The 16,954-nt window shown below is 50.5% G+C and overlaps 1 protein-coding gene across 1 annotated transcript in view; it reads left to right on the forward strand.

The window, feature by feature from the left end:
• The window catches only part of MYO1E (myosin IE), a 194,779-nt gene that overhangs the window by 169,507 nt on the left and 8,318 nt on the right, over positions 1–16,954 (forward strand). Inside the window, exons 23-26 of the mRNA XM_064570382.1 lie at positions 5,102–5,248; positions 6,095–6,252; positions 7,187–7,279; positions 9,801–10,002. Of these exons, the coding sequence (XP_064426452.1) occupies positions 5,102–5,248; positions 6,095–6,252; positions 7,187–7,279; positions 9,801–10,002 (600 nt within the window). The remainder of the gene's footprint in view (positions 1–5,101; positions 5,249–6,094; positions 6,253–7,186; positions 7,280–9,800; positions 10,003–16,954) is intronic.

A 16,954-nucleotide genomic window follows, 5' to 3' on the forward strand; every position in this document is an offset into this window, starting at 1 on the left:
TTACTTAAAAATAAAACCTTAAAAAAAGAAAATAAAAGAGGCTTTGTCTTTCCTTGATAAACAATGAAACATTCAAGGATAAAATAATATTTATACTTTGCTCTTATATAACCTAGTTTGTGTGTGGAAGTAGGGGTAGTGTGAGCATAGACAAATATGATTGTGGATTGGTAATTGTTGATACCTCCCAACGTGTGGAGGTTCATTCTGCTATTCTATGTTTTTAAAATATTTGAAATTTTCCATAATAAAAGTCTTTCCTAATCTTCTGGTAGACATCATATTTTAGAATTTTTTACCTTTTATAAATAGACTGACATATGTCTAATCAAATTATCATTGAAATTTTTTTTAAAAGTTTTAGTGAAGGAAGAAAATATAGGATAGGCCCAATAGCTCAGGGAGAGATGAAGACTACAGTTTCTCAAAGGGACTCTAGGATAATTTGAAAAGGAAAAATCCTGTCTAAATGAAACTTCAGTCAAACATTTCTGCCTTCATGGGAGAGTTGGCAAGAATATCAGGGGATGGGGCCGCCTGGGTGGCTCAGTCAGTTAAGCATCTGCCTTCGGCTCAGGTCGGGATCCCAGGGTTCTGGGATCAAGTCCTGCATCGGGCTCCCTGCTCGGCGGGGAGCCTGCTTCTCCCTCTGCCTGCCACTCCCCCTGCTTGTGCTCTCTCTCTTTCTCTCTAACAAATAAATCAAATCTTTAAAAAATAAAAAAAGAAATCAGGGATGGCACAGCAGCTTGTAGTTGAGACATTGGATTTCTGGGGCTTGGGGTATCTGCTCATGAAGGCCGATAACCATCAGTTTTTGAAAGATCCTTCAGGAGCTGCTTCTTGACCACGTTCTGAGCCAGCTTCGCTCTTATTTGAGAAACTCAGTTTGCTGGAACAGTGGCCCCAGGTGTCAGCCTGTGTTCTTTGCTCTCGCATTATAGGTGATGAAATTGGTACCATCACATCTCCTACTTGGGGTTCTGTCCAGTGAGGCTTCTAACGGTCCTTGTCATTCCAGTAGCTGACCACCAGAGACCCAAAAGTACATGGCTGCCTGTCTGGGTCAGTAGATTTTCTAGTACTTACATGTGATGGGAAAAGCCACCTGTAAGAGGACCTCAGGCAGATGCTCCCCTGGTCACGGCGTTCTTGCCCAGAATGTTTCCCTGCCTGAATCCCTAAACGTGGTAATAAGAACAGCCTGCTTCACTCCTGCTCAGCTGACCTGAATATTACTGACATCTTTACCTGATGTGATCTTTGAGCTTTGGGAACCTGCAAGCTGTCAACATTTTTGGACTGACCACTGACCTTCTGTTCGCTCTGGGATTCGAAGGTGAATGAGAACACAGTCACTGCCTCAAGGAGCTCCCTGTCATTCTGGAAGGGGTAGCAGGGCATCTGAGTAGCCAGGTGCCATACAGGATACTCTTGGGATACAGAAGGCAGGGTGAGCCTTCTCACCTCCTTCCCTAGGGGGCTTCTGTTTAGGCCTGACACAGCATGTATCTGCTGTCTCGGAGAAATCAAGTAGGACCCAAGTTGATCCCATTGGTTTCCCTAAACGGTAGAATTCTGGGTAAGGTTTATTTTCTTCTTTAACCACCTTTGTGCTTTACAGTTTGCTAAAAAGCATATTTCATAATTAGGAAAAAACTATATAAAGCTTTAAATAAAGGCAGGACTGGCCTAGGAAATTGCCTTTTCAGCTTAAGGAGGGGGGAAAAGAAAAACCAAGAAACTCCTTTAAGTCTTTACTCAGTGTTTTGTAACTAACGTTTTTGTGCAAAAGACATTGGTTAAGGGAGTGAAACAAGATGTTCTGGTGTTGTCAGCAGTATAACAGTAAGCCACAAAGATGAGGGGATAAAAATCGAGTAGAGAGCCAAACCAGGGACTAGTAAAGGATCTTTCAACACGGGGTTCTGTATCAAACATCTGTAAGGAATTGTAGCCTGAGCATATGAATAAGACAGGGGTGAGGTCCAAAGATAAGTCTGAGTTTTTAGAATAAATAAATGTAAAAGCTTTGTTTTTAGACCCTGGAGCATGGGCTGAAGAGAGGCAAATGAACTGAAACTCTGGCCTGGCCTAGGATGGTTGCACTGACTCCCAAGCCTGGGTCACTGGAGGGAGGGGTTTTTGGAATTTGATGGTTGAAGTCGAAGTGTCCAAGCACTTGTTCTCATTTCCAGACTCCTGCTAATTGACCCTGAAGTTTTGGCCTGCTTGCTTTTTTTCTTTATGGTCACTCCTAATAAATCTAAGTACATTAAACTACTCAAGGTTATTTGCATTGGGTTCACTTAGCCCTGTTGAATAAGCACTGTCCCGCCTCAAGTACAGCTGGGCAGACAGACACATCCAGACATGCCCCGTTCCTCACTCCACACACCAAAAAGTGGGGCTTCTTGTTTTACTCTCTCCCTATTGCATACACTCCCTTCCTCATGCAACAGTCTTTTTGCCCCTGGGCCAGGATGCGGGGATGCTTGGATTTTATTTCATTCATTCCAAATGACTTCTACCTAAGTACCTTTGTTTGGAGTTCTGAAGTGCTATAAGCGAAGTGATCAAGACAATTCCAGAGTTTTCATCCGCCTAGAAACAGAAAGATGATAATAGCTTTGTGGCTACACCCTCTGAGGTGCATTCTCAGACTTTCAGATTCTAATTCCTAGTTTGGAAAAGTTTATGAACAAGGAGGTGTAGTAGACCTTGTGAGCTGTCCTGCAAGACCTATTCTCTCCTTTCCATATGAAGAGCTGACGACCGACCCAAAGACTGCATTTCCCAGGCTTCCTTGCAAGCTAGGGGTAACCATGTGACATAGTGCCGGCCAATGGGGTGTGAGCAGAAGTGACTTGTACAACTTCCTGGTCCCACTTGCGAAAGGAAGGCGTAGATGCCTTGCCCCCAGGCGCTGTAGCAGGGTCACTTTGGCCCTGAATTGCTTTTGCACCTGCTGTTGAGTAACAAGAGACAAACACGCAATGTTGTTTAAACCACCAGTTGCCATGGTCTTCATCACTCCAGAAAAACCTATAACCCAACTATAACAAGAGTGGGCAGGAAACTAGTTGTGATGGAGGGAAGTTTGAAAACAAACTCTTGAGATGATAGTAATAACTGAGTGCTCCCCGCAAATGGCCATTATGTGTCCAAACATGCCTGTGAAGTATTCTGACTTCACATCCAAGAAGAACTCTTGGGCATACCCATCTTCAGTAAGCAGGCAGTGAAGGGCCAAGCTCCCTCTCCCAGGTGAGGCTAGCTTGCTGCTGCCAGTTTACTTCTCCCTCCCCTGTGGTTTGTGTGTGCTGCCATTCTGTGCCTTTAAATCCTGGCTGCGTGGTGGTCCTCCCTTAGACCTTTCTTCTCCCGTGGATCACCAAGCTCCTTTCCTGTAGGAAGACTGAGGGGCTGAGGTTTCAGGGAGAGAGGCCATGGCTCGATCAGGTACAGGTCACAAGCTCCCTGCCTCAGCCCACAGAGAAGGTTCCTGACGAGCCACTGAGCCTCTGTCTGCCCAAAGAAGACCTCCCCGGTCCACCCCAGCCTCATCCTATTCATGGGACTGAACAGAGAGACCACAGAAGTTGTAGTTTAAATGGATCAAAGTCTACGTGGCAGAAGAATCCTTCAGCTCAAAGCTTGTCTACATCCTCATCCTCCATACTTGCCTTCCTGCCTGGCTTTGTAACCGCACAGTCATCTACTGGTGCCCTGGTACTGGGGACCCTGAGAACAGGCGCAGCTCCTTTGTGATACAGCTCAGCTCTGGGTATTTGAAAAATAAAACCAAAAAACGTTGTTGGCATTTCCTGCACTTGGAGGGATTAAAGTGCTAGTGTGGCCACCTTGCTGAAGCAGGTTTACTTTGTTTTGTTTTTCATACCTGGAGAAACACCATCCCTAATGAAATGTCATTCTTCAGAGAGTTATCTTAGATATTTGACGGTGGTACTTGGAGGTCGTTGTAAGCGTGTATATTATGAAACCTTTGGGGTTGGTGGCCTCCTTCAACTGAGCTATACATCTAATAGCCAGGGAATAAGAAGTCTCAGTTATATGTGTGTTGTCATTTCTACAAAGTCTAGCTGGGCCTGGACATGGGGGTCTAACCAGTCGCCTCCACCACTAAGCATTTTCCCCAGGACTGGGTTTGCCTTAGCCTCTTCCGTTCTTCCTGCAGCTCCTCACATGCCCTCCCTCCAGGCCCAAGTTTGCCCCCCAGCGCCCCCCTATCCACACATGCAGTTCCCACAGCGGCTTGCTTGCTATTGGGCCCCCTTGTCTTATCTATCTCTGTAGTTTGGTATGTGTGTGCATTTAGCGGCACGTGGCACGCAGTTTAAGCAGAGCCCCGAACACCCAGAGACTCCTAATAAGTGTGTACAAAGCCCAGGACGTTGGCTTCCCTGTCGATAACTGAGCTACGACTCTTTTTTTTTTTTTTTTTAAGATTTTTATTTATTTATTTGACAGAGAGAGACATAGCGAGAGCAGGAACACAAGCAGGGAGAGTGGGAGAGGGAGAAGCAGGCTTCCTGCCGAGCAGGGAGCCCGATGTGGGACTCAATCCCAGGACCCTGGGATCATGACCTGAGCCGAAGGCAGACGCTTAACGACTGAGCCACCCAGGTGCCCGAGCTACGATTCTTTTGAGTTGGGACTCATTACAATAGCTACAACCATATTGTAAATTCTACTAACTGAGCACTTCTGTGGGATTGTTCATTTTCAGCCACATTCTATTCACGAAAGTTTGGATTTTTACGGTCTTAAGAACATAGAAGTTGAATTTGAAAGTGGGTTGGGTTTTTGTTGTTGTTGTTTGTTTTTAATACGGACTAAGTTGTCCTTAAATTCCTGATTTTAAAAGTCACGTGGGAGATTTATTTTGATTATGCTTTTGGTGAGTTATGAACTTCCTTCGGAAGCAGGTTTCATGTAATTCATTGTTGCTGTGTTTTGTTTTAAAGATTATCACTTATAGAAAGACCGTAGAAACCTAGTGTTATCTTACAGGAGATTAAAAAGCAAATGGGATAAACAGAAGTGCAACTTTCATTAAGTCTTTCCAATCTCTTCTCAGTACTATGCAGGATGACATTTTCATTCTTCATGAGCAAGAGTATGACAGTTTGCTTGAGTCCGTCTTCAAAACTGAATTCTTGAGCCTCTTAGCAAAGCGTTATGAGGAAAAAACCCAGAAGCAACTACCTCTGAAATTTAGCAATACGTAAGTGGGGACCGGGGGCCCAAAATTCTGAGTAAAGCTTGATCTCCCCACTGGGGTCCAGGCTGAGAGGAGGGGAGGCCTGTGGGGTAGAGCAGGACTCTGCTTCCACTTAACCCAGACAGCCCTGGGGCCTGCCGAAGACAGTCCCAGTGGGTGTTAACACACCTTGAAATGCCACTTTTGTGTTTCTGTGAAGTAATATGGACGGCTGCTTAAAAGGAGGATTTGTCCGTCCTATGGCATAAGAAAATGGAAGTTAAAGGAGCAGACCATGGAATTGTGTCATACAGGCATATAGGCAGTATGACAAATAAAAACTGGCTGGGTAGTTTTGGAGTTGTGAGTAAACTTCCCTTCTATTTGGGTTTTGGTTGCTAGTGTGGAAGGGAATTTAATTAAATAATAACCACTTTCTAGGCTGGGGAGACATGGGCTATCTCATGTCTGGCATCTCTCAGTTCTCCCCGAACACGACTGAGGGAAATCAGAGAGGCACAGTGACACATCCCAGTAGGTGTGGCCTGGAGAGTGTCCCCTTCGTGCTGTGCCCTGGGCAGGCACACCCGAGTTCTCCTGGAGTGACACTGGTACCTCGCTCACCAGCCGGGTTCTCACAGGCACCGGGCCCCACATACTCCTGCCTCTGGGGTCAGTGGCTCACCGCGCCGCTGTGCCAAACCCCGGGGTGTTGTCCCCCTCCGAGGGCCCCGGGTAGGCTCCAGTCATCCGGGCTGGCCTCGTTCTCCTGCACGCTTGCCCAGCAGCAGAAATCCCCGCTGGGGTCTGCGAGCACCATTCTCTTACTGTGGTGTTCCTGCCCATTACCCACAAATGTCCTTGTCGCAGGCTTGAACTCAAGTTGAAGAAGGAGAATTGGGGTCCCTGGAGTGCAGGGGGCTCCCGGCAAGTGCAGTTCCACCAAGGCTTCGGTGACCTGGCCATCCTCAAGCCCAGTAACAAAGTGCTGCAGGTCAGCATCGGACCCGGGCTGCCCAAGAACTCCCGTAAGTGTCCCCGGCCCCCCACCTCGCCCTCCCTCACCCTGCTCTGTGCCAGACTCGCCTCTCACCCAGTGCTCACGGTGGGTGCACACGTCTGCAGGGTGGACCCCCAGCGCGGCCCTCAGCGGGCCGCTTCCCCTGCCCCCGGACCCCGACATCCAGCTCCTTCCTTTTGTGTTATTCATGCCTGTCAGTTCCTGCTCTTCTCATTTCCGCAGCCCTGCTCTTTACAAGGAGTTGGGGCAGCACCCCTCTTCCGCTGGATTAATCCTGCCCTCCTTTGTGTCCTCCCTGAGACCTTATTTATTGGTTGCCTTTGCAGTACACATGTCTCTGCAGAGATGTCCTCTGCCCCGCAGAGTGCCTGCCGCCGCGTCCTCATTCTGGGCCGCAGGGATGCCCCGGGTGGCGCCGGCTTGCTTTCTAGCTCCTGCCTGCGTCAAGGGGAGGACAAGTCGGCTTCCACCCTTTGTGGCCTCTGTTTGAATGGAAGGCTGTGGAATGCAGCTGTTGCGGGAAGGGCTCTTGCCCGGAGCGGAGGTGCAGTGAGTGCTGACCCGCGCTGCACACCAGGGACCGAGACACGCAGCACGCACGCGTTCGGCCCCTGCGCCGTGTGCAGAACACGAGCGCGAACCCGGAGACGCCCCCTCTTGCTCCTCGGAAAGCCTGCAGAGACAGAAACACTTTTGTAAGAGTGTGAATCTCTCTTCGTAAAGCCCCGGTCTCTACCGTTCCGCAACCATAGCTCCCTGGACGTGTCTTCCGGCCGCTCGGGCCGAGGGCTCCCAGGACGGTCCCTCCTCCGACATCCCCGCTCCACTGCGTCCTGCTGCGGATCCACACTCGGCCGGTTTCCCGTCAGCAAGACTCCAGCAGAAGCCATAAGACCAGCCGGCGGCACTGACTTTGACTTCGTCTCGCTTGTTTATTTCAGGTCCCACCAGAAGGAACGCAGCTCAGACCAGAAGTTACTCCAGGGGGACGCACAACGCCAACTACCCGATGAGAGCTGCCCCTCCCCCTCCAGGTAAGCCGCGCATGCGCCGTAGAACCGGACCGCGAATCGGGACCGCTGACTTGGACCGCGTATTTGGGAGGGAACCCGGGAGCGAGCAAATGCACACATAGCAGCCAGCCGTGAGCCATTTCAGTGCCAGACACACTTCTACCGACACAATGGCCCTGCTTGTGACCCCGAAATGCAGGAGAAGTATGAGCTCGTGAGACCGAACTGTGGCAGAGTTAGCGATCTGGATTTCATTACCTAGCAATATAACTCCCCGAGGAGAGGCTGCCTACATCAGTACGAGAAAAAGGAGTTCCTCGTCCATGACAACCAGAATGTTGTCAGCTTTTCGGTTACAGGATGCGGCCTTCGTGGATCCAGGAGCCGGCCCGCTTATAACCGCCACACCACCACTCGGTTCCAGCCAAATACCACAAGGATATTTTGCAACTAGTTAATACCTTAATGAATAAGGAGAAATATTTCATTTTCAGTCAGATAGGCTCTAGGACAAGTGCTCTAAAAAAATAAAGTAATATCTAAAGGAGTTACAGAATTGACACAAAACGTCTTTTAGACCTTACATTTCATATTTCTCATATTTTCTGATAAAACCATAGCATGCAGGTCAGTAATCCAAACCTGAGTAAATGCAAGACTTCTTGCCTGTAAAAAATCCATTTAGTGCTTTAAGAGCGCTCTCCAAATTCACAAAATGTTTTTCCATCACTTACAACATTCAATCAATAAAAAACTGTTGCCCAGAATATTTGGTATTGATAAGCTTAGGCATCTAGGTCTGAAAGGGTTATCTTAGGACCACACTCATTTAACTCAGATCATCCCAGACAAGGGAATCCTATCTGTAGCTGTGTCCGAGGTAAGCAGTGAAAAGCATTTCTTTTGTCTCTTGCTCTGGAATCTCACCGTTGTGTGCTAAAATATGAATACCCGTGCCCAGCAGTAAGAAAGTAATTCTCATCTGTTCTGGAGTCCCTGTGCTGCCTGGCCCTGCGCTCTCTCCTCCCCTCTGCCTTCACCCTTGAAAAAAATCCAAGCACAAAAGAACCTAAGAGAACCAGTGTAGGATTGTGTTACTACTTATGTGCTGGCCCGCCTTCCCCCGGGCGAGAGCCTGGCCAGACCACCTGGAAAGCTCATTTGCCTCAGCTAGGTTGGCCAAAGTTGCCTTAGACCAAATACCTGACCTTGAGCTCGGCTCCCAACCTCTCTACGTGACCATTTCTCCATCAATAAAATGAGGCAGTTGGACCTGAATCCCTTATATCAACCTTTCTCACATTATCTGTGGTGAAGGAACGAGGTCGGTTGGGGTTGTATTTTGTTTTGTTTTTTCTCTCTTTCTTCTCTTAATTTCTTTCTTTTTCAACCCATCGCAAACCATACTTTTGTAAGATATAATAAAAATCACTCAAAGAATGGAATTTTAAAAGCATTCAAAATAGAAGCCCAAATTTCTTACTGGATTCATAATGTGTCTGTGAAATTGCTATGAACATTTCTAAGTGCTTATTCTTAATTTCTGAACTTAATGAGCTGTGAACCTCCCACTTTGAGTATCACAGCCCTAGAACATGCACCTCTCCTTGGCAACCTTGGCAGCAGGTAGGAGCTCACCAGACTCCTTGTTTCCTTAAGGAGGAAACTGACACACTTAAGGGTCACAGATTTTGCTCAAGGTCAAGAGAACTAATGGAGGCAGAGCCAAACCTGACCAGCTAGTCCCTCTTATAAACTAGGGGTCGTCCCGTCTGTACCAAAGGGTTCTTTTCTTAACTTGGTTGGAAGAGGTTTTATGGTAGGTTCACCAAAATGTGCCTTGGGGAGTCTTGTTCTCCTTCATTCTTGCTCAGATCTGTCAGTGGGAGAAGAGATAAGAGAGAAGAGACCATAACACGATGGAATGGTGATGCCCCTTTTAGCCAGGGCCTGTGGCTCGGAGCCCATCACCATATTCCCTTACTAACCAGGTAACGTGATCTTGACTAGGAACAGTTGTTTGGCTCAGAGAGCTTGCCGTATCTGGATTGATCCAACCAGCGCCACATTTCCCCTGCCTGTGTGGAGTACCCCCTCTACCTCCCACAGCGGGCTCCTGCAGAGGACACCTAAGGCTGACACCCTGGAAATGGATGTCCAACTGTTTAAACAGCTGCCTGCCAGCCCTCTTGAATCATAACCTCACAATTTTTCTCAGATCGAAGAGTGTGCCTGCCAGCTCATGGCCAGCTTACCTTTCCTTGCACGCGGGCTTTGAAACCCTGAACATCTGGTGATTCTAATGTCAGCATGTATGTGTGAGGGTCTGCTATGTTCCAGGCCCTTGCTCGGCAGCTTACAATGTATTAGCGCGATTCCTCACGATGTATTTGCAGTCATACCCTCTGTATTTTCAGATGGGAAACTGAGGCCTAGAGAAGCTAAGTAGCTTGCTCTTGGCTAAGAGATGGAAGGAATTTGGAGAGCCTTTTAGCAGAAGATCAGAAAATCAAAGCGTTGTTTTCTCCCCTTCTCTCTCTAGGATACCATCAGAATGGAGTCCTCAAAAACCAGTTTCTGCCACATCCCCATGCTGCTGGCAGCCAGAGGTTAAATCAGAAAAGTCTGTACACTTCCATGGCCCGCCCACCCTTGCCACGACAACAGTCCACCGGCTCAGACCGAGTGTCCCAGACGCCGGAGAGCTTGGATTTCCTTAAGGTCCCAGACCAGGGTGCTGCCGGGTAAGAGTCCCACCTCCCCTAGATGAAGCTGGTGACCTCCCTCTCCCTCGATCACAGCAAGGTCCAGGGATTTCTTTGGGCAGTCTCTGCGTGATTCTAGAGTTGTTTTCCACCTGCATGTTGTAATCCGGGATCCAAGGCCAAGGCCTCGGGGCTCTTGGTTGACATTCCTGAAAGTACAGCCAGATTGATGGCACACAACTCCTTCTCTGGAGATGGCTTATCATGAACCTCAGAAGACGGTCCCCTTCAGCCCTGAGATTCAGTTATTCTGTGACCTGCCTTGCTGTCTGGCATGGCTGAGGAATGATGGGGTTTTGATCTCTGTGCCTGCAGGTGCATAAACGCTACAGCTCAGAGCACCCTCGGAAACAAGAAGGAAAACATCCCAGCCTTCTATGAGGTGTGGATGTTTTTATGCATACAGATCGTCAGGGCTTCAAAAGGAGAGCCTCTCTGCCTTTCTAGAACTAAAAGTGAAGGCTGGTAAAAAGAAGCCCAGGGTTTTTAGCTGGAGGAAGGAAAGACTTCTGAAACTCTATATTGATATTCCAAAGAGTCAGCGGTGTGGAAAGGGGGTTGGACATGTCCTGCGGAGTCACCAGGCGTAAAATAAGCCAACCTTAAGATAAGTTGGTGAACTCCGCCAGCAGGTAGATTTTGGCATTGGTAAACAAAAGAGCATTCTAAAAGCCCAAAGATGAACTGCCCTGGGTTGTAAGGAGCGCCTTGTCCTTGGAAGTGTTCAGGCACAGGGTGGATGGAAATAACCAGGCAGAAATACTGTAGAGTGATGTTGTCAAACACCAGATCGGGATGAGGATCTTACCTCAATCCCTGTTCCGCATCTAACGTTGGACCTGCAGCGTACCCTCTCTGAGCTTCGTCTTCCTCACCTGTACGCTGATGAGATACCACCAGGCTGGCAGGGCTGTTGGGAGGATGAGAAAGAACGTACATAAAATATACCCGGCACGGTACTGGACACGTAAGGGGCTACTCGGTCAGCTGTGGCTTGGAGACGACGATGGCGGTGGCGGTGATAAAGTCATTATCTTGTGGCGGTTGAACTGGTGACTTGGAAACAGTCATCCAATCCCACATGATCCCCAGAGGTGGAGTAGTCTTCCCTGCTGAACCCCAGAACGGGCCTGCTCCAGCCCCCTCTTCCCCTCCCTGGCGCCTACCTCTATATTCCATTCTCTCTGTGTCTCTACAGTGATGAAGGTTCGCGTGCGGTCAGGAGACTTGTGTATGAAATAGAGCCTTGCTGGGAGAGCAACAACAGCTCCTCCATCCCCTTCTAGGCCCCATTACAGGATGTTTTTCCTGCCTTGTCAGCTTCCTTCTAAAAGACCGCGAAGCTCTTACAAATGTAACCACGTTCTCCTGGGGTTCCTCTTCCCCTGGCTAGTCTCGCCTCATTTGGGCTCCAGATATGAAAGCAGCTCAGTTTTGTACAGATAGGCTGACAGTGGAGGGCTTGCCGTCCTTCGCTAGGTCTCTCCCCACCTATCCCCACGCTTGCAGAACTAGCTGCCCCCCACCAGTTCCAGCGATCTTGGCCGACCTGACTGGCTTGGTCGAAAGTAGTAGTTCTCAGACTTTAATGTGCATAGAATCACCTGGAGAACTTCCTGGCCCACTTCCAGAGTGTCTGATTCAGTGGGTCCAGAGCGGTGCCCAAGAATTCCCATTTCTACCAAGTTCTTAGATGCTGTTGCTGCTGATCCAGGGACCACATTTTGAAAACCACTCATCTGAAGGCATCTGTTGTCTAATTGATAAAGCCAGGAAAAGATTCTGTGTACAAGTGAATGCAAAGGGTGCTGTTGAGGCGATCGGATTTTTACTCCGTAACCCAGACCTATGCTATTCAGATGGATGGACATAGTGAAAATACTCAAACAACCCTTCCTGGGCCCGGGTTGATGTCCCAAAAGTAGGCAGAGGGTGTGAATCAATCAACAGAACGCACCAAATCTCTTAGCTCTGTCTGTTAGCTTCCTACTTGCTTTGGCTTTGGCAAGCAAGACTATCTTTCCAGCCCTGCTTTGCAAGTTACAGACTTGCACACCAGCCAACAGGGAGCATCTGTCAGCCAAAAGCAGGCAATTTAGGAACATTTTGTCTTAACTGAGGCTGCTCCCTTCCAGCCCTGGGCTGCCTGGCTCCCTTTTTAAGGCTCATCACACCCTTTGCCACTTCTGGGTCTGGGCGTACGTGATGGCGTATCAGGCATACAGGATGGTGGTGTGGTGATGGCGGTGAGGCTGACGGGGAGGGCACCTTCGCAGCCACCTACCAGGCAGGAAGATGTTCCTGACCCCCCGTGGTGCGTGCACCTTTGAGGCCCGGGAGCTACAAGAATCCCAGCCTGCCCCCTCTTTGCACACTTAGATCTGCTGTGATGCAAACATTGCTTTGAAAAATCGCACTCCGGTCAAAGGGCTGAGCTGCTTCTTGGTATTTATTTTCTAAAACACATGAAGTGAAAATTAAAATGATTTCTACTGTGATCAGAGACCTTAGACAGGCCTGAGGCACATGCCTGAGGCATTTCGGGAGCCTCGGGGTCAGCTGCATTTAGTAACTGCTCTTCACCAAGGAAGCACGAATTGCATTCATTTCATAGCAGCCTGTTGGAGCAAACAGCGGACTCTGGGATCTCAAACCATTCCATAAACACGGACACTCCTGTGTACGTCACAGTTCCAAACAGTGACCTTGAATGTGCCAATCCGTAAAAACCAGATAACCGTGGTCTTCCTCTGCTTGGGCGTTCACACCCTCAGGCTTATCTTTCTTTTCCCTCTGCCACCCCCAGTGCACTTTCCTGTATGGACATATTTAGCATAAGCAATCATTTCTTTTGGATCATGTAATGTGGATAAAATCAAATGGTGTAATTAGCACCTCCAGTTAATTCAGGAAAGTCTTGGTCAGTTTATTTTAGGTTCAGCCAGGTTTTTTGGAGAGAGCATGAAGCCTTCACTAAATTACCATCCCAGCTGGGTTCTTTACCCTTGCCTTGCCGTGTTGGTGGCACAGGGGCTATTCTTAGTGGCATCCTCGTTGTTACTGGCCAAGGAGACGGAGAGAGCTGTGTCCTGCAGTCTCGGCATACCTTTTGAAATATCTGTTGCAGCTTCACGATCTTTCCTGATCCTCGGGAAAGAGAACGGGTTAAGCAAGAACCATACAGACAGTTCATTCATCAGCCTTTGCTCTGACTTCACAGGAACACTGTCTTTTCGGTTGGCCTCTTTAATCCTGCGGTCCATTTCATGGGAGGGCAACTTCGCGAAATTTCGAGATACTCCAGAGATTAATCCAACTAGAAGTTGGAGAAACAGAAAACTATTGAAAGCGCTCAGGGACAGGGCTTCTGGCCATGCCACAAAGGGGAGGAATCGAGAGAAAAATTCAAATGCTGCCTGTATGTCTCTTGACAAGATTCTCCTAATGGATTCATATTTTCAAAGGGCCTAAAATTTCCAACGAGTGTCCAATAGCAATATTTCTCAACCCATAATGTACGGGAGCTGGAGCTGTATCCTGGCCCAGGCAGACATGAGGCTTAGGAATTCCTGGCATCCATTCCCACGTTTCCAGTAATGTTTATAGGTTCAACCTTTTGGAACAGAGCATATTTTAAAGAGCCAGTGAAATAAAATGCCATTATTTTCCTTCTTGGAATTTCAAGACCTAAATCCCACATCTGCAGAACGAAGAGGTGATATTAGAGAGCCTCATCCCAGCTCACCCTGGGATCGACCAGGTACAGCCGGCTACCCCAGGGGTGTGGGAGCTGCGGAGACGCTCGTGAAAGGTGGCCTGGCCGTGTGCAGAGAGCATGGGAGTCACAGCTGCAGGGACTGGGTGTCGGTCCCATTCATTTGTTCATCCTTCATTGATTCAGTCATCAGGTATTTACTGAGTCCCGTGCCTGTCTGGGCCGCACGCCGGACCCAGACATCGCTCTCCTGATTACCTACTGTACCCCCTGCTGCTTGTCCCGCCGTCTTTCCACACCTTGGGGTCCTCACCTGAGCCACAAGGATAATAATCTCACGTGAAAGCCCACTCCTCGGGGCGTCTTGAAGATGAAGGAAGGGCTTTGTAAATGGCAGGTGTTGTGCGCCTTGAAAGTTTATTTGTATTGGTTTTATTACTGTTACGCGTGTGCTTCGGGCTTATCGGGAAATGGTCCTATTCTGCCGGGATTGGAAGGCGGCTTTACTCTCAAGAATTCCGTGGGGTGGAAGCTTCAGGCGTTGCAGGCTTTAGCGGGGGGACGGGCGGCCTGGGGACAAGGGGACCGGCCCGGGACACAGCTTCCCCCTCACACACGCGGGGAAGAGCCTGCTGCTCTCCTGGGCGCAGAGCAACAGCAAAACGGGGAGCCACCAGGTAACGTTAGAACAGACGCTAGCTGCACTTGCACGATGTGAATAAAGTGCCAAACTTCTTCTCCGGCTCTACCGTTCCCCCCCCCCCCGTCTTCTTCGAGTGAAACATCCTTTGCTCCTTTCCCCGTAACAGCTCACACCCCACGGACAGTGACAGATGTAACCAGCGGCGAGCCAAGGCACGAACGCTCGCTGGGGAGAGCCTGGTCATCACTGGCGTCCGCGGGGGGCTCGCCTTCTCGGGGGCTCTGGGCACCCGTGAGATTGGGCGGCTGTCCGTGAGGGTTCGGCTGTCGGTGGGTCCCCCTCGGTCCGGCCCCGTCAGGAACACGGGGCAGCCCGGGTGGGAGGCGCCCGAGGAGGGGGCACCCGGGTGCGGTGGGTTAGAGTGTGACTGCGGCGAGGCCCGGAGCCCTGCTCAGAAAAACGACCCGCTGTGAAAGCAAGTTGCTGTAGCTCGGCTTCGCCGTGTGCTTGTTTGCTTCGTGGGGAAGAGATCCGCTCGGGGTAATGATGGGGGTCACGTCGTCGTAGGGAAACCCGATTGCATGGCGCCGAAGGAAACAATGGGCTCAGTGACGCGGAGTTTTAGAACCATCTGTTAATATATGTAACGCGCAAAGTAACTTACTGTGAGTCCGGAAGTCTTGCTCCAACCCCCACGATCCCCGTGAAATAATGCTTTTAGGACCGTTCTCAGTCGGGTAAAGCCGATGGGGAGCGCACGTGTCGTAAAACACCAGAGCCACCAGAATGATCTAGCTCCTGCGCGTGCCTTACGAAACCAGTGTAGGCAGAACGCTTGGAGACGAGCGAACAGGGGCCACCGCGGCCGTGTGGGGACGACGGGGTGCTGGGGAGCGGCCGGCCGTCTGGACGTGAGGGGGCCTGAGTTGCGCTCGGTTGGCCAGTTTCCACTCGCCACGGCCAAGGGCAGGCTGCCGGCGTGACCCCGCCGGTCTCGGAGCCGGGAAGGGACGCGCAGCCGCGCCGCACTGGAGCGCTTCCGCCGTCCCGAAGCAGGCAGACGTGTGTGAGGCCAAGCGCGTGGACAGAAGTAAAATGTGGTGGGATAATGCGAAAGGGTTGAGTTTTGAGTATTTATTTATTTATTTTTTAAGATTTTATTTATTTATTTGAGAGAGAATGAGAGCACATGAGAGGGGGGAGGGCCAGAGGGAGAAGCAGAATCCCCGCCGAGCAGGGAGCCCGATGCGGGACTCGATCCCGGGACTCCAGGATCATGACCTGAGCCGAAGGCAGTCGCCCAACCGACTGAGCCACCCAGGCGCCCCGAGTTTTGAGTATTTATTGCCTTTGCCTTCATCTCTTCGAACCTGTGTGTTCCATTTCATCTGTAACAGTGGCTGTGTTTAACAGCGGACTCGCCGAGGCCCCGAGGTGCGACAGCCCCCTCTCCTGGGCCGCACTGAGCCGGCTGCGGCTCCCGTGGGAGCAAGCCCGAAGCCCAGCCCTTCTGGGCTGCGTTGGCCGGTCGCCCCTTGGCTGCACGTGCAGGGCTCCAGGCCCCTGAAGGGCCCCATTAATCAGTCTCCTCGGGCAGCTAGCAGTCTTTCTCCTTGCTCATTATTGGTTACACAGGATCGCCACCTAGTGCTGCCAAGGAGATTGTGTGGGCTTGCGGCGGAGGCCAAGACGGAGCTGGGAAATAAAATGGCTGTGGCCATCACAGGGTTTCCTGTGACGGTTTCGGGGTCCACGCTGTGGTAAAACGGAGAGGCGGCAGGCGCGTCGTCGGCGCAGACTTGCTGGGCTCCGGGGTGCCGCTGACAGTACAGAGTTTGCTGAGAGCGCGCTATAAAGCATCCTGAGAGTGAGAGTTAGCAGTGCCGGGCGGGGGGCCCAGACCCCGGGAGCAGAAAGGTGTGTGCGGCTGGAGCGCGTCTGCCGTTGTGCCCCCCGGGGCGGGAGGTCCCAGGAGCCCGGGAGCGCTGGGAGGTGCCCAGAGCAGCCTCGTCTGAGGCGAGGGGATCTGCTTTCATACAGCTGCAGGGAGGGGTTCCCAGGCGACACAGGCCTTCTGCTGAGTCGCACAGGAAGGGGCAAAACAAGCTGAGATGTGAGAGTGGGGCCGCAGGGACTTGGCGCGGACCGACTGCCCCACTGGAGTACTTGTGCTCCTTCCTGGTCACAGGGAAGAGCCAGATCACGGTGACCTCGGGGTTGGTTGTCCACGCAGACACTTCCCTAACGCAAAATGCAGAGCTGTCCCCCACCTCCACGTCCATCCCCCTCAAACACAGCCCCCCAGTCCACAAGCACCCAGCGCCGCATCTCAAAGCTGCCTGGACGCCCCCTGCTCCCAAATGTGGGGTACTGTGAACCCTGGTTAGCCAAGTGATAAACGAGCACATGGCTTTACGTTGGTAAAGCATGGTGGCCGCGGTCCAGGGCCTGGGACAACCAAGCCCACTGTTGCCAAGGGCCTGCAAGGGAACCCCAATCCCCCAGTATTCCCTGAGGTTTTATTTTGATAGGTTTTACTTTGCCTTATCCTAAGGAAGTATTCTCTGAATGCC

The sequence above is a fragment of the Mirounga angustirostris genome, unplaced genomic scaffold (assembly GCF_029215605.1).
Source record: "Mirounga angustirostris isolate CCGP_5_RB_7025 unplaced genomic scaffold, mMirAng1.0.hap1 SCAF_9, whole genome shotgun sequence".
NCBI lineage: Eukaryota > Metazoa > Chordata > Mammalia > Carnivora > Phocidae > Mirounga > Mirounga angustirostris.